General features: G+C 35.4%; 2 protein-coding genes across 3 annotated transcripts in view; one reads left to right on the forward strand and one right to left on the reverse strand.

Moving 5' to 3' along the window:
• LOC120426646 (angiotensin-converting enzyme) overlaps positions 1 to 20,758 on the forward strand; it is a 244,131-nt gene that overhangs the window by 63,760 nt on the left and 159,613 nt on the right. The gene's annotated exons all lie outside the window — the stretch shown is intronic.
• Positions 10,836 to 14,958, reverse strand: LOC120415588 (skin secretory protein xP2-like). Its single transcript, XM_039577179.2, has 2 exons — positions 14,815 to 14,958; positions 10,836 to 12,519 (listed from the first exon to the last, which is right to left on the reverse strand). Exons 1-2 carry the CDS (start codon positions 14,824 to 14,826, stop codon positions 11,467 to 11,469), a joined length of 1,065 nt encoding a protein of 354 aa, XP_039433113.1. The 5' UTR covers positions 14,827 to 14,958; the 3' UTR covers positions 10,836 to 11,466.

The raw sequence follows: 20,758 nt of genomic DNA on the forward strand, positions 1-20,758 counted from the left end.
TGAACTACTTATCGAAACTTCAATCTGTATAAAACTCGATCTATGGGACCCTAAACCAAGTCGAATGCAACAGGTTCGGGTCAAATCGGTTCAGCCAGTGCCGAGAAACATGAGCTAGTTTGTTGGTCACATACATACATACACACACACATACACACACACATACACACACACATACACACAGACATTTGTTCAGTTTTCGATTCTGAGTCGATATGTATACATGAAGGTGGGTCTACGACGTGTTTATACAAAGTTCAATTTTAGAGCAGGATTATAGCCTTACCTCAGTGAGGAAGGCAAAAAAGATTTATGTGTTTTACTTTGGATACAACAAATTTGGACTAACAGTCTTTTTTTAAATATTGTGAAATTTAACACTATAACGTATTCTTTTAATTTCAAATGTATAAAATAATGCAGAAGCTTCATGTTTGTTTAAATTTAAAATCTTTTTTTCTTTTTATTTAATCGAGCTGCTTAAATTAATGTTATAAGAATTTAGTATAACAATAATTATATTGTTTATATAATTTATATTTTCTTAAATGTGTTAATGCTATGTCTTGTTCCTCTTTAAATTAAAACCTGAGCAAAATTGAGATGTGTATCATAGCGAAAAGCAGTATAACATTGCAACTCATGCGGATAGATTGCCTACGTTAAGGCGTTTCTGAGGCAACGATACTGTTTTCTAGCGGCGATATTCGTTTGCGTTTCTGGCATGCAATATTGAATGCAACATATAGCGGGGTCCGGTTGCTTCTCAATCAATTTAAACGAGATTTGTCTGGTCACGCCTTCCGTTAGATAAGGAAGTAAATGTTGGTTCCAGCCCAGCAAGGAGATTAGATCGTTAGATCAGTCCAGTTTCAGGAGTCACTTTGAAAAAAGTATAAAACGTGCTTCGGCAGAGTCGCTGGTCGGCAGTAGGATTAAAATCCAAAGGTCGTCAGTTCGAATCTCGGGTAGAATGGGAGCTACAGGGATTAAAAAGAGATTCGAATCGCCTCACAGCCTTCGAAAACCTTGTTTGGAGTAGGAATCTTACAATCTTGCGCCAAGACCATGTTTTAGAACCATCAATTTGATTTATAGTTAGTGAAAATTGGTTGCTAAATTTGAAAGAGTCCGCAATTTTTAATCGATTTCCGTGAAACTCATAGTAATTTTGGACCCTGCTAATGAATCCGAGGTTCATTTTCGATATCTCGTGATGGCGGGGTAGTACGACCTAATAATGGCCTAACCTGGAGATTTGGTCGTTAGTTCAGTCCAGGTTCTAGGTGAAGAAGTCTTCTCCCTGTGAAAAATCCTGCTTCGGTAGAGTCTCTAGTCGGCACTAGGACTCACAAAGCCGTCAGTTCGAATCCTGAGGTGGATAGAAGCTTTGGTGTAAAAATTGGTTTAGATTGTCTCACCGCTTCAAAATCTAGTTTCGAGTAGGAATCTCGTCATAGAGAATGCCAAGGTGATGTCACGGTGCTCAAAATACCGTTATTATGAAAAAAATGCAATCCGAGATTTTGGGGCCTATCGATTCCTTGCACCATAGCGCATCTATGTGCAAAAAAAATAAAAATATATGTTGATGTAGTTTTCGAGATACAGCCCGATTTTCAATAAAAAATCCAAAACAATCTATTCAATTTTAGCATTTCAATGAATATGCAATTCGAGATAATGATGAATTTTGCTTCATTTGACTGTCAAGTATCTCTGGGCCAAGTTTCAGAAGGTTTGCTGATGTAGTTTTCGAGATACAGCCATTTTAAAATGTTATATCCGACTTTTTCTTAGAAAATCTTAGAAAAAGTCGGAAATAACACTTTAAAATGGCTGTATCTCGAAAACTACATCAGCGAATGTTTTTATTATTTGCCCAAGGGTGCGCTATGGTGTAAGGAAACGATAGACCCCAAAATCTCGGATTGCATTTTTTCATAATAGGGGAGCTGGGGGTAAGACGGCCAACCCACTGTTTTACTAAGTATACTAATGAATATTACTAAAATGTTAAGCAATACTGCTCCTCATGCTAAATAATGCATATGGGTCATTCCATCTGAAGCGGAACAGCATTTGAAAATTACCCTCTCCGATCCTGCTCAAATTTGGCAGAGCTGTTGAATCCCGAATTTCATCCAAATCGGACCACCCCCTCCATTTTTGTACCTCCCCAAAAAATCGACTTTTTGGCGATTTTTGGCCAAACCTCCTAGTTTCAAACGGCGATAGCTCAGGAACCACAAATCTCAGAAGGTCGGTCTTAGACTCAAATTTGAAGGAAATTGGACGTAGAATCCATTTCCGTGATCAAAATTTATTCTACCTGTATTGCGCAATTGAAAACTTTAAACGGCCGTATCTCAAAACACCCCAACTTATTTTTTTTATTTGACCTCACCATCGTGTTCCCCGGCTAATTTTACATAAGAATCACCTATCGACAGAAATGAATATGTTTCGTTCCAGAGATATCGAATTTTAAAGTTTTGTGTTTTCGAGATTACCTGCATCAGCTTCATTCGCCGCATCTGCTAGAAGCACACAGGCGGGCTGATCAATAACTGCTACCTGGCCATTTATTGAAATAATATTTCATCATAAATAATCTTCATCAAATTGAGCAAAAATGAACTGTATAATACTGTAGGAAACTGAAGTTTAATCGCAAATGTTTATCTGCTCAAAAAAAATTAATGAAGTGAATTTCTGTGTTAACCCACTGGACAGAGCAATGACGACACACAGTAAAGGGCAGAATTGGATTCCGACGGAGCGAGCAGGAAAATGCAATTAATCTTGTTAGTAACACTGAAAAATAAGTGCACGATACATTATTGAGTAAAAATATGAATTAAAATGAATAAAAATTTTTGATACGTTGTATTCTAGTGAAGGACGATCACAAGGAGTAGGAAAAGGATTTCTGGAATGTATAAAACTGAAAAATGTAAGAAAATCACAAAGTTTGATCTGCTGCAAAGCGGCTAATTCTCCAAATTTAGTTGCGATGATTTCGACACCGTCCGAACAACAGTGTTTTTTTTTCACCTATCATTCTTGGATTCTTGGAACACAATACGGCTGCTGTTCCTACGTATAAGGATTTTTTTAATTAAATGTACCTTGACCAAAATCATATTTTAATGAAATGGAGCTGGCTCACGATATAAAAATTAATTTAATATGATCAATCTAAACCATAAATCAGAATTATGGTAAAGTGTCAATAATAAACTATAATAATAATGATAATAATAAAGCAGGTTTTGGGGTTTTTGCTGAATGGCACTATTTTGCTCCACTTCATTAATTTTTTTGAGCAGATAAACATTTGCGATTAAACTTCAGTTTCCTACAGTATTATACAGTTAATTTTTGCTCAATTTGATGAAGATTATTTATGATGAAATATTATTTCAATAAATGGTCAGGTAGCAGTTATTGATCAGCCCGCCTGTGTGCTTCTAGCAGATGCGGCGAATGAAGCTGATGCAGGTAATCTCGAAAACACAAAACTTTAAAATTCGATAGCTCTGGAACGAAACATATTCATTTCTGTCGATAGGTGATTCTTATGTAAAATTGGCCGGAGAACACAATGGTGAGGTAAAATAAAAAAAATAAGTTGGGGTGTTTTGAGATACGGCCGTTTAATGTTTTCAATTGCGCAATACAGGTAGAAAAAATAAATTAATCAACATTATGATCACGTAAATGGATTCTACGTCCGATTTCCTTCAAAATTGAGTCCAAGAACGACCTTCTGAGATTTGTGGTTCCTGAGCTATCGCCGTTTGAAACTAGGAGGTTTGGCCAAAAATCGCCAAAAAGTCAATTTTTTGGGGAGGTACAAAAATGGAGGGGGTGGTCCGATTTGGATGAAATTCGGGATTCTTGCATGTTTTGATAGTATCAACAGCTCAGCCAAATTTGAGCAGGATCGGAGAGGGTAATTTTCAAATTTGCTCTTTTTCGTGCACAGTTGAGATGGAATGACCCATATGGAGTCACCTTTGCCAAACCTATTGTTTGAAATAGTATGAAAATAGCTCAAAATAAACAAATATTTTTTAACTTGAAACTGGATGTAATTTTTATGATTTACAAACTAAGAATTTTGGTTAGGTAACAATATGTAACACTTTCTTTAAATATTTTTTCATGTTAAATTGAAGTTTTCCCAAGATTATGTCCCTCGAAAAAGTTTAAAATGCGTTGAGCTATTTGCAAAAAATGGTTTATAAAATAAGAAATTTGGGGGCAAGACGGCCACCCGTAATTTGTAATTTTTTTTATAAAGGTATCACTTTTGAAGAATTTTTGACTGTTAAGACATATTTGACATACTTTGGATCAAACCATCAATTTTTTATCAAAATGCTTTTAACTGCCGGTTCGTCAATATTCCTTACTGTGATAAAGCAAAATTCATTGAATAGTATGAACTCCATTCAAACTTTTAATAAAAGTCGCTAATTTATTATTTTTTACATAATTTTGATTTAATAATTCTAAACAAAATACACAAACCAGTTAATTTGAATTAAATTGGGTATATTTAAGTTAAAAATTCATAGTTTTTCATGAAATTTGGTCACAATAATATAAAATTCACATAGCCAAATTATAAAATTTGTTGAACAACGTTTTTTATAACATTTTAAACTTGTTTTTTTTTAACCAAAATAATCATGATTTTCAGGGAAGTCTATTTAACCAATCATGTAGGTATTTGGGTGGATTTAGCAAAGTTATCAAATTAATTTATAGCACTTTTTTTTCGTAAAATCGCGATAACTCGTGATGTTTATAAGCAAACCCATTATGTCTATATATCAAATTTTTTTTAATTGTCTGTTCTACATTTTTGTAAAACATTGTTACACTCTAAAAAATTACCCTGCAAAGTTAGAAAAAAACACGAAATTTTAAAATGAAAAAATTTGTTCTAAATGAAAAAAGGACCCTTCTGGGTAAATGTAGATTCGAAAAGTACATTAAATTTCCCATAAAATGACATGTTCCAAATTTTTTTACAGTCAAGTAACGGAAAATGGGAGAATTTTTAAAACTTTTTTAGTGTTTTTTTCGATGAAAAATACGTTTTTTCGAAATTCTGATTACGCCATCAAATCGGGCGTCTAATTTTACATAAAAGTCCCTTTGACACCAAATTTCTATCTCATCACCGTTTCAAGCTGCAAATTATTGAAAAACACCTCTTTTTTCGCATGTTCAAAAATGGAAGGGGTCGTACCGCCCCTCCGTCACGAGATATCAAAAAACGGATTCGTGATCAGGGACAAAAGTTACCCATTAGGACAAAGTTTCACGCAAATCGAAGAGGGGTTGGGGCAACTTTTCCCGATTTCGTGTGAGTTGGTAGAGTATTACCCAAAACTTTTTTTGTACAGTTTTTGGCAATATTGGAAGGTACACTGAAAAAAAATCAAACAATCATTATAATCAATTGCTGTTCTATTGCCTCCTGGTGGCCTACCAAAATCACAAAATAATGGAAAATTCTGATTTAAATGGATGAAGCTTTGCGTTATTCATCAAAAGACCCAAAATCTGCAGTTACGTAAAATCAAATTTTGATCACAGGAGGCTGATTAGGCAAACAATCTAAAAACGTCAAGAAAAGGAAAAACGTCAAGACGAAATTTGTTGGGTTTAGCTTGTTTCAACTAAAAATCAATTTTATCGGTCGAAAGGTCATCAAGTCCAAGATATACTCACTCCAAATCTGTTTAGACCTCTTCACCTATGCCAAAGCCGTAACACATCCTGTCGTAATCCACAACCTTTCAATTTTCCGGCATCTACGGTTCAATTAACTAAGGTTACCTCAGAGTGACCATCCTCTGCGTGACACCGGCCCGTAAACAACCCACCTTAAAATAGCTCAAAAAGCTCCAAAAGGTTTTCTCTTTCTGCGCCTGTTTGGTTCACTGCGTACCCGGTGACCGACCAGGGGATGTTTAAAAGATGATCTGCTTCAGGCAAAAATACACAACACCACGTCTTGAATAAGCACACCAGACTTCAACGTCAGATGTGTCAGGTCAAGTCACTAGATGACATGAAGCGATACAGCAATTAATTTATAAAAATATAAAAATAAATAAAAATTAGATTTTTTACAAATTAATAAAAAAGAAGGCCAAAACAAAAGCATGTAATCAAACAGAATATATTTGATCAGTCGAGGGTTATGTTTTCGTCCGTAAGCTACAATATCTCAGATGAGATTGATGCCACCTTCCTCGATGCAACCCTCGCATCGAAGATCGTGAACTTCACACCGACGACGTACACTCTGTGACTGTTGTGCGGGAGCTTTAATTGACCGCGACCTGTTGGGGGGCGTCGCAGCGTCTGAGCTTGAGTTTGCTTTTTTTCCTTCGATCATTTTCTTTTTTATTGTGGCTTTTTTTTCGTTGGTGTGGGGTTTCGCGCCCGGTGAGGGGGGTGGGTAAAAACTGGTCGACCTTGAAATTGAACTTGTTTTCGAGGTTTCTTTTCGGGGGGCCTGTCAGTACGGTGTTACGGATCGATGACCGGCGGTATTTGTGGTATTCTGAAGATTGGTTGAGGTCAGAAGTAATGTTTTGAGTTGCTGGTAGTTTTATAATATATCGTCATTATTTTTTTAAAAAAATTTCAAAGTTTTGCAAGCAATCATTTATGAATATTTTTAGTGACTATAGTTTAACTGAATAAAAAAAAGCAAGAAGCATATTTTAGCAACAAATCTCATTTCCCAAAGAATTTACCTAGTCACAAAGCTCAGAACTTTAAACATGAAAACGACATTAGAATCGGCCATTGTTTAAACCCCTTCCTAGTTGCTGCTTGCCATGTTTAGTCGATGTAAATGTGTTCTTGTTGTGCTGGCCAGTTTAATTCACTGCGGGAAAGACAAGAACCTGAAAGTCCAACTCGTGGTCGTGACTTCTAAGGGGCAGCTTTTGGTGCAACGTCGTGCCGCAGCGCCGAGTGAGAGGGTTGCGAAATTTGGCCCTTGGTGGCTTGTTCTTGCCAGGGGGTCGAAGCTTGCCCAAGTTGTCGTAGGGGGGTGCACTTTGGGTTTGTTAGTAGGTACTTGAACCAACTAGTTGTTTTTGGTAGTGTAGGGGTAGAGGTTAGTTATCGTTTAATTACTAGGCTACTTCCAGGGCGCTGAGTTTACTGAGTCATATTTTTACAGTAGGAAACAGGATTGAATGAAATTACTTTTTCTGATTTACTTTCAGTTGATGAATTGATGTCAATTTTTTTTTATTAAATGCATGCATGCAATTTAAAACAAACAAACCTTTAAATGTTGATTTACATTCAAAATAATATTATTTTAATAAAACATTACTCATTTTAGTCTCTTAAAATTTTTAAGGCTGCTAATGTGAATATGGTATAATTTTATTTAATATATATTATAAAAACTACCAGCTTAAAATTTATTTAAAATTAGGTGTTTCATAAGAATTGGAATAATAAATGTTTTTAAATGTTTTATTTTTTTCAATTGTTTAGCAGCTTTTTAGTTCTTGTTTTGTTGATTTTTTAGCACGAGTCGTACATGTGTCCAACGAGGCTCTGTCGAGTTCTATGTAATTTTCTTTCAATTCTGAATTAGAACATTCTTCTCTTTATTTTTACTTATTAATTCAGTATCTTTGGATTATCTTTATAATTGTTTTTTTTTTGCTTTCAATGTAGATAGTTTGCTTCTAAAATTCTACGCTGGCTAGCCGAGCGCGAGGTACTTCAGCTTTATCGACAAGCCCCGCCCTGAAGAACGTCTGGACCAATCGGATTCAAACGTTATTTAGAACTTCCAAACCCTTGTCAAGTGGACAAGGACCCAGCGCGTATATAGTTGATAGTAACAGTATTCCTAATTCCAGTCATAGCTCACCAGGGCGCGAAGGCATAGTGGTTAGCATTTTTGCTTACCAATCCAAAGGACGGGGGATCGAACCCCGGCTCGAGCGACTTTGATTTTTCGTTCATGTTCAGTTCAGTTTCAAGATTTATATTTCGTATACACAGAAAAAAAAGTTGAATTTTGGAATGTTGAAAATTTGGTAGGTTGAATATTACCTCTTTTTTTGAGTAATATTACATAAAGAATGTGTAAAAATGTGAACCTGATGAATATTCATCAAAAACTGATGAAAATTCATCATTTTCTGGGGTAAAATTCATCATTTTTTTAACCACAAAATCTGTCACCATTTCCTGATGAATATTACCATCATTTTTTTTTCTGTGTACTTTCTTGTTGGGAGCAGATGGGAATCGAACCCAGGACCATTCGCTTACAAAGCGAACACCGTGACCAGTCAGCCACGGCCGCTCCTAGTTATTACTAGTTTATTTATGTGCATGAAATAGTTTTGAAATTTCTTCAGCTGTGTTCATAATCAATCTTGGAGCAGTTATAACTAGGGTTAGTGAATGTGAACGTGTTAGAAAATGTGAAAATTTCCGTGAAATTTATCATTTTTTCAAATCAATTCTTGAAAATATTAACATAATAAATATTTCAATCATAAAGACTTTTTATGTAGATTTTATTAGTTTTAAAAAAAAGCGTGATGTTTTCTGTTCCGATTTTGTTTAACATTTTTAAGATATCGTTACAGATTTAATTATTTTTGCCTTTTGATTTTTAATTTAAATTTGGAAAGATAGATGAAAGCCTAAAAAAATACTTAAATATGCGCAGAAAATTCAAGTTATTCCAAACATTTTTGTTGCACAAGTTTTTTTTAATCTTGCTCCGACGTGAAATTCAATAAAATTTAAAAAAATAAAGTAGAAGCAAATCAGTGAAAAATTTTAAGCTATGTAAGTCGAATTTATAAAACAGCAGTTCAATGAATGACGTTAAAATTTTTTTGGAAAAGTTTTTTTTGTGCCACGTTGAAATTGAAAAAAATGTTTTTAGTTTATTGAAAATTAATATATAATTTGCATAAAAAGTAGTTTTTGTAATTTTAACAAAGGATTTTCAGAATTATTATAACATTTTCAAATTCCGCCAAAATCCGAGAAATTTGGTGTTTTGACATTTAGGTCCCCGTGAAATTTGAAATTTTTGAGCGTGGAAAACCACTAAGCCTAGTTATAACTGTTGACAAATGCTTTACCAAGTGTATAGATTTGTATAGTTAAAAATAACTTACATACAACAGTGGATAGGAGAAGAAAAGGCTTACAAAAATGTATCATGATTTTATTTGTAAATTTTTCTTTTCAATAAGTTTTATTTGTGTTGATTTTTTTTGTTTTATTTTCATTAAAAATATTTTGTTTAAAAGAAACTATGTTAGAAAATACTAGACATAAATCAATTCAGACAAATTAGGTGAATTTCAATAGTAAAAGTCAAGTCATAGATATTCGTCAAAAAAACAATTTTATACATATTGAAAAATGTATTCAAAATATTTATTGACAAATAAACTACAAGAAACTTAGAAGAACATTTGAATTGTTTTTTGTGAAATTATTCATTGCAGTGTTATAAAATATGAAAAAAGAAATGTAGTGGAAAGGTTAGTTTTTAGATTTGGTCTTTGCAAATTTTATTTTAAGTGTTCATCTCCCCTCCCTCCCTGAGGGGAAAAATTACTGACACAGTTTAAATTTTTACTGAACATATTTTGTTTTCGATAGTAAACTATTCAGAATGCATTGTTTAATTCTTATTTATTTTTAATACAGAAAGTTGAAGAAAAATATATTTTCGTAAATTCATTAAAGTTTAGCAAATTATTAAAAAAAATAATGATTCATGAAAAAATTTGTGATACTTATCGCCCTGTATTTTGAAATACAGGTTTGAAAATTAATATTGAGTTCAAAGATGTTGTTGTTTTCTTATTCCAAAATCGTCAAACTTACGGACCCAATTCTGCAAAATGTGATTGTTAAAATAGTTAAAATGAGTTGTAAATTATTTTGATGTCAGTTGTTTAGGAGACGAATCAAAAATCATATCGGTAGTTACCGCAGTTTTGGAGATACTAAAATCTGCGTAGCAAAAGCTCTGGTTCATGTGCACCGTTAAGGACAAAATATCCAGCAAAACTAACAGCAATATTTCATAATTTCCGGCTCTGTTAAATGCAAAAAAAAATCATATGCAACCCAACCCGCTTGCACAAAAGTGCATTCAGTTCCATTTCCACACCCCGACTTTAATCGATCCGTCAAACCAGTTCGTCACTGCGTCCTAACACACAACCACATATGGTGGTCGTCGAACCTTTTGAAATTCCGCAATCTGGGTCAGTCGATCGTGACTTTCGTTTTTTTTTGTTTTTCTGATTTTTCCCCACTTCTTTCCTTTTTAAAAACTGTTTGTTGACTTGTTACCTTGACGGGTGGTGACGTGTGACGTGCGATGTTGTAACAGTTGATGTTTTCTGCAAGTGCATTTGGAAGAGGAAATTTGCATTTCTTCAGGTACAATGCACACTGACCACCTCCGGTGAAGCAGGTGGTGCCAAGTTGTGGTTAGTTTGCGACAAAAACAGCTTAAGGGGAAGTGGCTTTCGATTAAACTCATTCGATCACTTGAAATGGGGTGGCTTATGGTGTGCACGGCAAATTCACCCAAGTGGAAATTGTTGATGATGTTTTTTTTCGAGGTTTTATAATCTGTGGAGGGATGGGATCGCCCAACATGGTCATAAATTGACGCGCGCGAGTTTCACCACGTTTTAAGGGGCTGCCGCTATAATGTTTATGAAGTCATAGTCGGGTGCGTTTTTCGGCTTAATTTTTCGAGTTATTAAAACAACGGATGGTTTATGATTTTTTGGTTCATTTTTTTAATAAGTCTTTTTTATCGCTTTTTTCTCACTCTCTCTTGCTCGCTCTCTTCGGTCGATTCGGTACAATAATAATAATAATTTGTGAAACAAATATAACAATTTAAGGCAGGGGGCAGGGCGTGGGGCGCTCAACTTTCATTTTTGTTTGGTAAACTTTTCCAACTTTTTCTTTATAGGGTGTGGGAGTGGGTGAGGATCGGAAAAGAGATTTTTCATGAAAATTTATTCGCGAAACGGGCGCTGCTCTTCCGCAGGAAGCCACTCGCCCGTTTGGAGGTAAATTTTCCGATCCGGTTGATTTGGGTTGGGGGGGTTGTGAGTATTTGCTCGATCTCTCTCTCTAAGCGTAACGACGACAAATATGGTAACTTAGTCAATATCACACGACAAGTTATGCGATACAGGATGGGGGGGTTTGTTGGTAGTTTGTCTCACGTTCGAGAGGTTAGTTTCTTTGGGGGCAGTTTTTTGTTGTTGCTCTGAAGTTAGCCGTTGAGTTCATTTTTTCTTTCTCTTCTCTTGGGGATGTTTGGGGTTAACAGGAACAATTGGGATTGGGGGAGTGGGGGTTGTTTGAGGGGAAGGTTTTATCACAATTTTTTCCTTAGTGGTGGTATTCATGGTGGAAGTCGTGGTGGTCATCGTGCTGGATGTGCTCTTCGTGGTGGTGTTCCTCGTGGTGGACTGGAACATGAACTGGGACCTTGACTGGGTATGGGACATGCTTCTCGATTTCGACCGGGATGTGCTTCTCGACGGTGTACGGGACTGGGCGGTCGACCGGGACCTTCACTGGGTATGGGACGTGCTTCTCGACTGGGTAGGGGATGTGCTTGACGACTGGGTAAGGCTGCGGGTATGGCACCTTGACTGGGACTGGGACTGGTTTGTCAACATGGACCGGCACGGGACGGTCATATGGGACATGGACGGGGTATGGGACGTTCTTGTAAACTGGGTATGGGACGGGCTTCTCGACTGGCACTGGGACGGGCTTCTCAACATGGACTGGGACGGGACGGTCGACTGGGACATGGACTGGGTAGTGGACGATCTTCTCAACCGGGTATGGCTTCTCAACATGAACCGGAACCTTGACCGGGACCTTCACGATCTTCTCAACCGGGTACGGAGCTGGGACATGGACCTTAACGGGGACTGGGACCTTCTTCTCCACTGGGTATGGGGCTGGCACGTACACCTTCACTGGGACTGGTCGGTCAACTGGGACATGCACTGGGACATGGACGTGCTTCTCAACGGGGTAGGGAGCTGGGACATGGTACGGCACCTTGACGATCTCCTTCACCGGGTAGTGCACCGTCTTGTAGACTGGGTATGGCTTGGGCACGCCAACCTTGACCGGGTATGGGACGTGCTTCTCCACTGGGTATGGGATGTGCTTCTCAACCGGGTACGGCACGGCGACCTTCTTGACCACGGTCACCGTCTTCTCGTGGTGGGGCTGGTACTCAACCTGGTGGTGATGGCCGTGCTCGAACTCGTGGAAGTCGTGTCCACCAAAGTCATGGTCGAAAATTCCACGCTTATCCTGCTTCTTTTCCGCCTCCGCCGCGACTGGTTTCACTTCTTCGGCCTTCTTGTCCTCGGCGGCCACAGAACTTAAAACCAGCAGCGTGGCTAGACCTAACGACACCTGCAAGTGGATAGAGAGGTGTTAAAATTGCGTTGTCATGTTTAAGACGATATGTGCCGATTGAACTTGGAAAAAATGGTTTTTCATTCAGCTTAATAAAATCATGAGGGTTGAGAGAATCTTCATCAAAAGAGTTACACAGAGCTCTCACAGAAATGAGCAATTCAAGAGAGAACAAGCCTCTCTTCTCTCTTTCACGAGATTCTGTGAAACTCATGCTGAATGAACTGAACGAATGAATTTCAAGATTTTCGAGAGAAATGCCGATTTCACTAATACATTTGAAGATGAATGATAGGCAGTTTTCATACAGCTTTATAAAATGTTAAGTGATAGAAGAGTCTTCTTTAAAAAGAGTTCTACTTATTACACTCTGAAAAAGAAAAACAATCGAGAGATGTCAAGTCTCTCCTCTCTCGTTCACGAGATTAAGCGAAAATAATGCTCAAAAAATGAATTTCAAGATTTCGAGGGAAATATTGATTTCACTAATACATTCAAAGGTAAAATGTAAAGGTAAAAGCACTAAAAGAACTGTCAGATTATTCAGCAAGCAATGTTTGTGAACAATTTTAAAACTATGGAATCTGATGATGCTGTCAGAAACAACAGAGAGAACATTGAAAAAATCGTTCACTCTTTGATATTCTGTTGAGAGTTTGGTAGATATTCTTATCATCATCATCTTATCGTAATTCACCAAATCTCTTGTTGGTCGGAGAGAAATGGCTTCATCGTCCATCTACCATTTGAATTGTAAAACTAACGGCAATTTTAAGTCAAAATTTGCCAGAAAGAGAGTTAGAATGATGGTTTCATTAAGAGCTTAATTTTTTTTATTGTGATTGTGTTTTTGTAAAACACGGTGACAAAAATCAACCAATATCGGACTTATGCATTGGTCACAAATTTACTCAAACTTGTATGTCTTTTTGTCTGTGATGATTCTTTTCTTTTATAAACATTTTAACTTTTTTTTATCGATAATGATGCAATTTTAAAATAAAATTATCTTTTTCAAATGTAATAGAATCATTTATTAAAATTGTTTCAACCTTTTCAAAAATCTTCAGTCTTTTTTTTTAAATGCTCTCCACGATTTTAATTTTCAGATTCATATTTTTTTCATGATATTCTGTACCATTTTTAAGAGAATAAGAAGTATAAAAAAAATTTGAGCAAAAATCATGTGTAAAAATGAGTTTTCGTTTTTATTGAAAAAAATACTGCTATAAAAAATCACACTAAACTTCATTTTAGAAAAGAAAATAAGAAACATTCTGTATAGTTCAGAAAAAACAGCTTTGCTTTAAAATAAGAGATTTTTTTACAGACAATTAAATATTTGTCAAGAATCCGTGGATGAAATAGTTTAAAACTCGAATAAAATTGATTTATTTTTACGTTGGTATTGAGATTTAAATGAACAAGAAAGATGAATGTGAGGAAATGTTCAAAAACTTAATCTTAATAAAATTTAAAGAATTGGAATCCTTACAAAGCTATGAAAATTGTTAGTTAAAAAAATAAATTGAGTTTTTTTTTCTAATCTGAGAACATTGGTATCATAAGATGGAATTTTTTCGGATTTTTCTATTTATTTTTTGATGGCATGAAAGGCTTTGACGTCGTTTTCATAAAGTTGTTTTTAAAATGATAATCATGTTCTTGAGAATTTCAACAACTATTCTGGTCCAACACGAATCACTTTTTGATTTAAGGAATTTAATGCTGTTTTTACATAAAATATTTTTACTTATCGAAATTGTTGCAAAAATTCATATTTTTTTTCTACTTTCTTTTCCAAAATTAAATGGATTTAGTCAAGATGAGTTAATAATTTCACTTATGAATCATTCACTTATCAGCAGAATGTGTGTCTCCTTCTTGATCAATCACGATATCGTGGACACAAGAAGGTGTGTCGAAATCACAAATTTCCGTATTGCTCAAACTACGATCAACAAACAAGTTCTGCTGCTGCCGCTGCTTTGATCAGCTCCAGTTATGCAAATGCACATTTTGCACCACCCCAACCAACTCCACACTCAGCTCAGAAACTTGTTCTTCTTGTTTATTGATCCACTGGCTGAGCTCGTATCTGCTCGACGAGTCCTGCTCGGTTTCACTTTCAGAATCTTGAATCGTTGTAGTTTTTCTTGCGTAACAGTCCATTCACAAAACTTGAAAGTTTTTTTTTTCGTTGCAAGAACACTTTTTTCAAGAACCAAATCTCCCAAACACACAACACTTTTTTCAGTTAATCCTTTTTGCGCGCCATGCTCACACACGTACCAATATCTTCATTGTGATTCTGCTTATTGCTGGACGGTGGGTTTTTTAAAAGTAAAAAACCGAACTTGGAACTCCAAAGTTCGACTGGGTACTGGATGGTGTTTGGCCCGGTGGCAGGGTCTTTTATACAAAACGTTACTCGGACAAGTTCAGGAGGTCTTGCGTTCGCCACCATGCGACCAGTTCTTGCCCAAGAGACCCGGAGAGACCACCAACGCGCTCACTCTCGCAGAAAAAGCGCTCTCTCGATTTAGGGGTTGAAGCTTTTCCGACCGTGGGGTTGTTGAGTGGAAACCACCCAAGGGAGCGATTCGGGAGAGAAAACTTCGACTTCTCACCAAGTTCGTCGCTCGCTCTCTCCCGTTCAAGTCACACTCCACGTGCTTGGATCGCGAAATTGGCGCGCGATTCTTTCTGCAGTGGACAATCGCGCGCTTGATCGCGAGGGTCGTAAAGTTTTGATCGATGATTACAACGGGGGTCTCTCTGCCGGATTTCTGTGTAATTGGGGTAAAGTGGTGACAATTGACACATGCGGCACGGCGGCGCGCGTCCACCAGATTAATGCCGGTGATAATTAGGCAGTTTATGGGGTGGTGCTGTTGTTGCTGTTAAGGTTTACGACGGGGAGGTTTGAGCAACTTGAGCGACTTGTTTTAAAGGCGTTGTTTTGCAAATCCATAAAAGAAGAAATTAGTGCAGAAACGTTGAAAAGTTGCAAAGTGGCGTCTATTGACAAATTGGTGAATGTTTACGACCCGTCATTGGGTTGTTGTGAATCGTTTAATGACTGGTTTTGTTTGTTTTGCATTTCACGACCATTGGTTTCCAACTACAACCTTGACGAAATGTTGATTGAATTGGATCGAAATAACAATAAAAAAATACATTCTAGGGGAAATTCTCGTATCTTTGGCAGGTTAAGCACTCGCTCCTAACTCCATCCAATTTGCTGATTTTCACTATTTAAACAACTAATTTTGCAAAACTTTTAATAGAAACTTGCTTGCTCACTTCTTATTGAGCTATTTATCACTCGATTTCTGTTGAAATCGCTTTTAATGAGTTTTAATTGAATGTCAAAGTTCTGACCTGCCAACATTAGAGGCACGCTGGAATTAGATGCTGTTCCCCTACTTTGAAATATCTTAAATGTTCTTGATCTTGATCGTTTTTCATGTACGAGCACAAAAACGATTACTGTTCAGGTTATTTTTGGGTAAATCAAACTACAATAGTGAAAATGACAATTAATTGAATTATTTCTCTGCTTTAGGGGTGTCAACAATTCTTCATCTTAAATCAATCAAACACAAACACAAACACAAACACAAACACAAACACAAACACAAACACAAACACAAACACAAACACAAACACAAACACAAACACAAACACAAACACAAACACAAACACAAACACAAACACAAACACAAACACAAACACAAACACAAACACAAACACAAACACAAACACAAACACAAACACAAACACAAACACAAACACAAACACAAACACAAACACAAACACAAACACAAACACAAACACAAACACAAACACAAACACAAACACAAACACAAACACAAACACAAACACAAACACAAACACAAACACAAACACAAACACAAACACAAACACAAACACAAACACAAACACAAACACAAACACCCAAGTTTGAATCGTAAAAAAATACGTCGCTAAAATATTTAAAAAATATGCTTAAAAAATCTTTAATTCCGAACCTGAAAGGCTATTTGGTGAATATTACAATAGAGCAATTCTCTGAGATTTCGGTCATTCGATTTTTTTTTTTGTATTTTTTAATCCAGCTGAAACTTTTTTGGTGCCTTTGGTATGCCCAAAGAAGCCATTTTGCATCATTAGTTTGTCCATATAATTTTCCCTACAAATTTGGCAGCTGTCCATACAAAAACGATATGTGAATATTCAAAAATCTATATCTTTTGAACGAATTTTTTGATCGATTTGGCGTCTTCGGCAAAGTTGTAGGTATGGATATGGACTACACTAAAAAAATGATACACGGTAAAAAAAATTGGTGATTTTTAATTTACCTTTTTGTCACTAAAACTTGATTTGCAAAAAAACACTATTTTTATTTCTTTTTATTTTTTGATATGTTTTAGAGGACATAAAATGCCAACTTTTCAGAAATTTCCAGAATGGGCAAAAAATCTTTGACCGAGTTATGATTTTTTGAATCAATACAGATTTTTTCAAAAAATCAAAATATTGGTTCGCAATTTTTTCGAATTTGCAATCAAAAAGTACTTTAGTGAATTTTTGATAAAGTGCACCGTTTTCAAGTTAAGTTTTCAAGTTTTTAGGTAACTTTTTTGAAAATAGTCGCAGTTTTTCATTTTTGCCTTCCTCACCTCACTGAGGCAAGGCTATAAAATCACTCGAAAAATGAACTTCTCAAATATGACTCCTAGATATACCTTCACGTATACCTATCGACTCAGAATCAAATTCTGAACAAATGTCTGTGGGGATGTGTGTAGACATGATTTTTTTCCACACGATTATCTCAGAACTGGCTGTACCGATTTTGGCCGGATCCGCCTTATTCTGTTCGTTATGGGGTCCCCTAAGACCCTATTAAATTTTATTCTGTTTAGTGAAGTACTTTTAAAGTTATGCCAAGAAAAAGTTTTTTTGAAGCTACAAAAAAGGGTGATTTTTGCATAACCTCAAAGGCCGGGTCTGTTTGCTTTTTTGACTTTTTGACCACGCGGGGGATTGGTAGCCACACCTCCTTGCATGCGTATCGCCCGGTTGCCACATCGCTTAAGCAGTGTCTGCGTCTCTTCTGGAAAAAATCTGTAATAATTATGTTGCTGCATAATTTTGTCTCGACAAAGATTTACACGAACTTTTTACTGAAATATATAACTCATGAGACTTTTCACCTTTATTTTGAGGAATTGGTCAAAAAAAAGAATTGAAAATTGCTGTTCAAGTAAAATCAAAAAATTAAAAAAAACAAATGAAAAAAAAAAATTAAAAACCCGATTTAATATCACCAGAGGTGAAATAGAGCCTTTCTTACAAAATGATGAAACTCCGAGAAATATATTGGTGCAATTATTTTTTCAAAAACATAATGATACCATCCAGTGAGAATTTTACCAAAAGCTTCGAATCTTTTAAGGCTAAACCTCAAATGCCATTTTTTTTAATTTCAGAAGTACATTATTTGTCGCAAGACATTTAAATTTAATTAAGAAAAACATATTGGATTGACATTATTAGAAAAAAAAATAAAGGGTACTCAGTCTATAATGTTAGTCTATGATTAACTTAAAAAAATATGTATCGCTATTGCACTTTGTCGATCAATTATGAGAAGCCAGAAAGAACACTTTCACGCGCAGCGTAAAACGTGCAAGCGTAAAAGCGCTGGCGTTGAAGCTTCGGCTTGACGATTTGTCGAGCTTTCGAGCGAGAACGAGCCGGGACTTCGAATTTGATGTTCAGTATATGATTTTGTATAATCCAAAAATTTAATAGGAAAAAATAGGGTAAAAATAAGACGAAAAACACTAAAATCGCTATATCTCTGGAAATACATTTTGGAAAAGCTTAAAATTTTGGGCCCAAACAGTTTATGGCGCATGTTTTGGAATGGCTTTTTGTTTGAAACTTAATTCTTTAAATTTGATAGTGTTATCTGTAAAATAGTCCAAAAAATACCTCCAAAAATGGCTTTGACCACATTTACTGGTCGAAAATTGAGAATCGAAAAATAAAATGTTCGTCTCCGACCCCAAGGCTACAGATCTGGCTTTTAAAAATTGTGGGTTTTACGAGCGGTTTTCCAGTGATGGAAGACACAAATTTTTAAGAGTGGATACAGACATCGGCCATGTATTTCAGAAAAAGAGCTCTCAAAAATCAGACTTTGAGTTCCGGGTTTCGGGCCAAAATTCAATCGAAAGAACGCATCTAAACCTTCAATTTAGTAATAGGATTTTTTTCCTGGGACGAATCCTCGCCATGCACGAATTTTTTTAGATTTCTGAAAAAAGCGTTTTTCCAAAAGCAAACCTTAAACCTTTCTTTTGTAAGAAAGGCAAAAAAATTAAAAAAAAAAACTCTTAAATTAATTTGTAAATACCACCTAAAATACAACATGAATGCGAGTAAGGCACCAACCACCTTAAGGTGGATTAAGTAACGTTTTTAAAAATAGTGCCCATGTTTGCCCATTATTGAAAAAATATTTTTAAAAAGCTGAGAAAATTTTCTGTATTTTGCTTTTTCGGGCTTTGTTGATACGACCCTTAGTTGCTGAGATATTACCATGCAAAGGTTAAAAAACAGGAAAATTGATGTTTTCTAAGTCTCACCCAAACAACCCACCATTTTCTAATGTCGATATCTCAGCAACTAATAGTCCGATTTACAATGTTAAAATATGAAACATTCGTGAAATTTTCCGTACTTTTCGAAAAAAATATTCCGATTCCGTAGAGAACTGCTCAATAAGATTTTAGATAAATCATTTTTTTTTGCACATAATCCCTTTTAAATTTTAAAGCATGTGAATGGAATGAACAAATTTATTTTTGATTTAGATGACTGAAAAAAAAAACATGTTGCATCATTACTTCGACCACAGACGCCTTCATACAATTTTGACAGCTGTCCTTATAAAAAGAGACTACTTGAATGTTCAAAATCTGTATCTGTATCTTTAAAAAACAGTCACACTGTAAAAAATAACCCAATTTTTAATCGGAATTTTCACACAAAAACATTGTCCAAAATAACAATTTCTGAAAATTTTCGTTTTTGGATGACAAAAAAGTAGTGCGCCCATCCCGGGAAATCCCGGGATTTTTCCGAAACCGGGAATTCCTGAATCCTGGGTTTTTTTTTAATATTTTGTCACAGGAAGAAAACAAAACAATTAGTACACCAATCTCTAAATCAATTACTCTAAAATCTCCCGGACTTATTCAGACTGTAGTCTCGATTTCCCCCAGTTGACGGTAGTGACTTTAAGATAATTTGTAAAATATTTTTTTTTATAAAACATTGATTTCCAAAATTATAAAATACTTTGGATAGTCATTTATAGTCATTTAAAAAGATTTTTTAAGCTTTTCTGGTTATGTCATGAAAAAAAAGGTATTCAGAAAAAAAAATTATATAATTTGAATCACATTGGATTAGAAAATTTGGTGCATTTCAAAACTAAAACATAACAAAGAACAAAAAAAATCTATAAACTGCTATCCTAGTTTCAATTAAAGTGTAGTTTATCACCAATGAATAGTATTGAGCAAATTTTATGATAATAAATTGAAAATATGCCAAATATAATGAAAACATAGATTTTATTACTGTTTAAAAAATTTCCCTGGAATTCCAGGGATTTCAAAAATATTTTTCCCGTTTCCCGGGAAATTTAAAACCCTGGAAAATTGGACGCCCTACAAAAAAGACAAACTAGACCTATTTTTAAGTCATAACAACTAAAACTGTTTTTTGTTAGATACGTGACTTTTTTTACCTGTAAAATTCATAACCATCTTCTTCAAATAGGGGAATTATACCCATTTTAATCAGTCCAAGCCATTCGACCAATTCTGATCACTTTTGCAGTTTTCCACTTTTAAATCAACATTTTAGATACATCAACAATGGAGAGTTGCTTGCTCACTTTTATTTGAGCTATTTGTTACTGGGGAACAGTCAAAAACACTCTATGAAAGCTGTATGATCAAAGTGCTGATAGGCCGATAAAGGAAATAGGCTGAGATAGGATATGTTTCCCCTATTTGTTTTTATAATATCAGATGATTTTCTATAAACTTGTTTCAAAGACATTATAGATTGAACGTTTTTGAAAAATGCTGCAAGTTAATTACTAAGATAAACTACACAGAAAAAAATGATGGTAATTTTCATCTGG

This window comes from Culex pipiens, chromosome 2 (genome assembly GCF_016801865.2).
Source record: "Culex pipiens pallens isolate TS chromosome 2, TS_CPP_V2, whole genome shotgun sequence".
Taxonomy (NCBI): domain Eukaryota; kingdom Metazoa; phylum Arthropoda; class Insecta; order Diptera; family Culicidae; genus Culex; species Culex pipiens.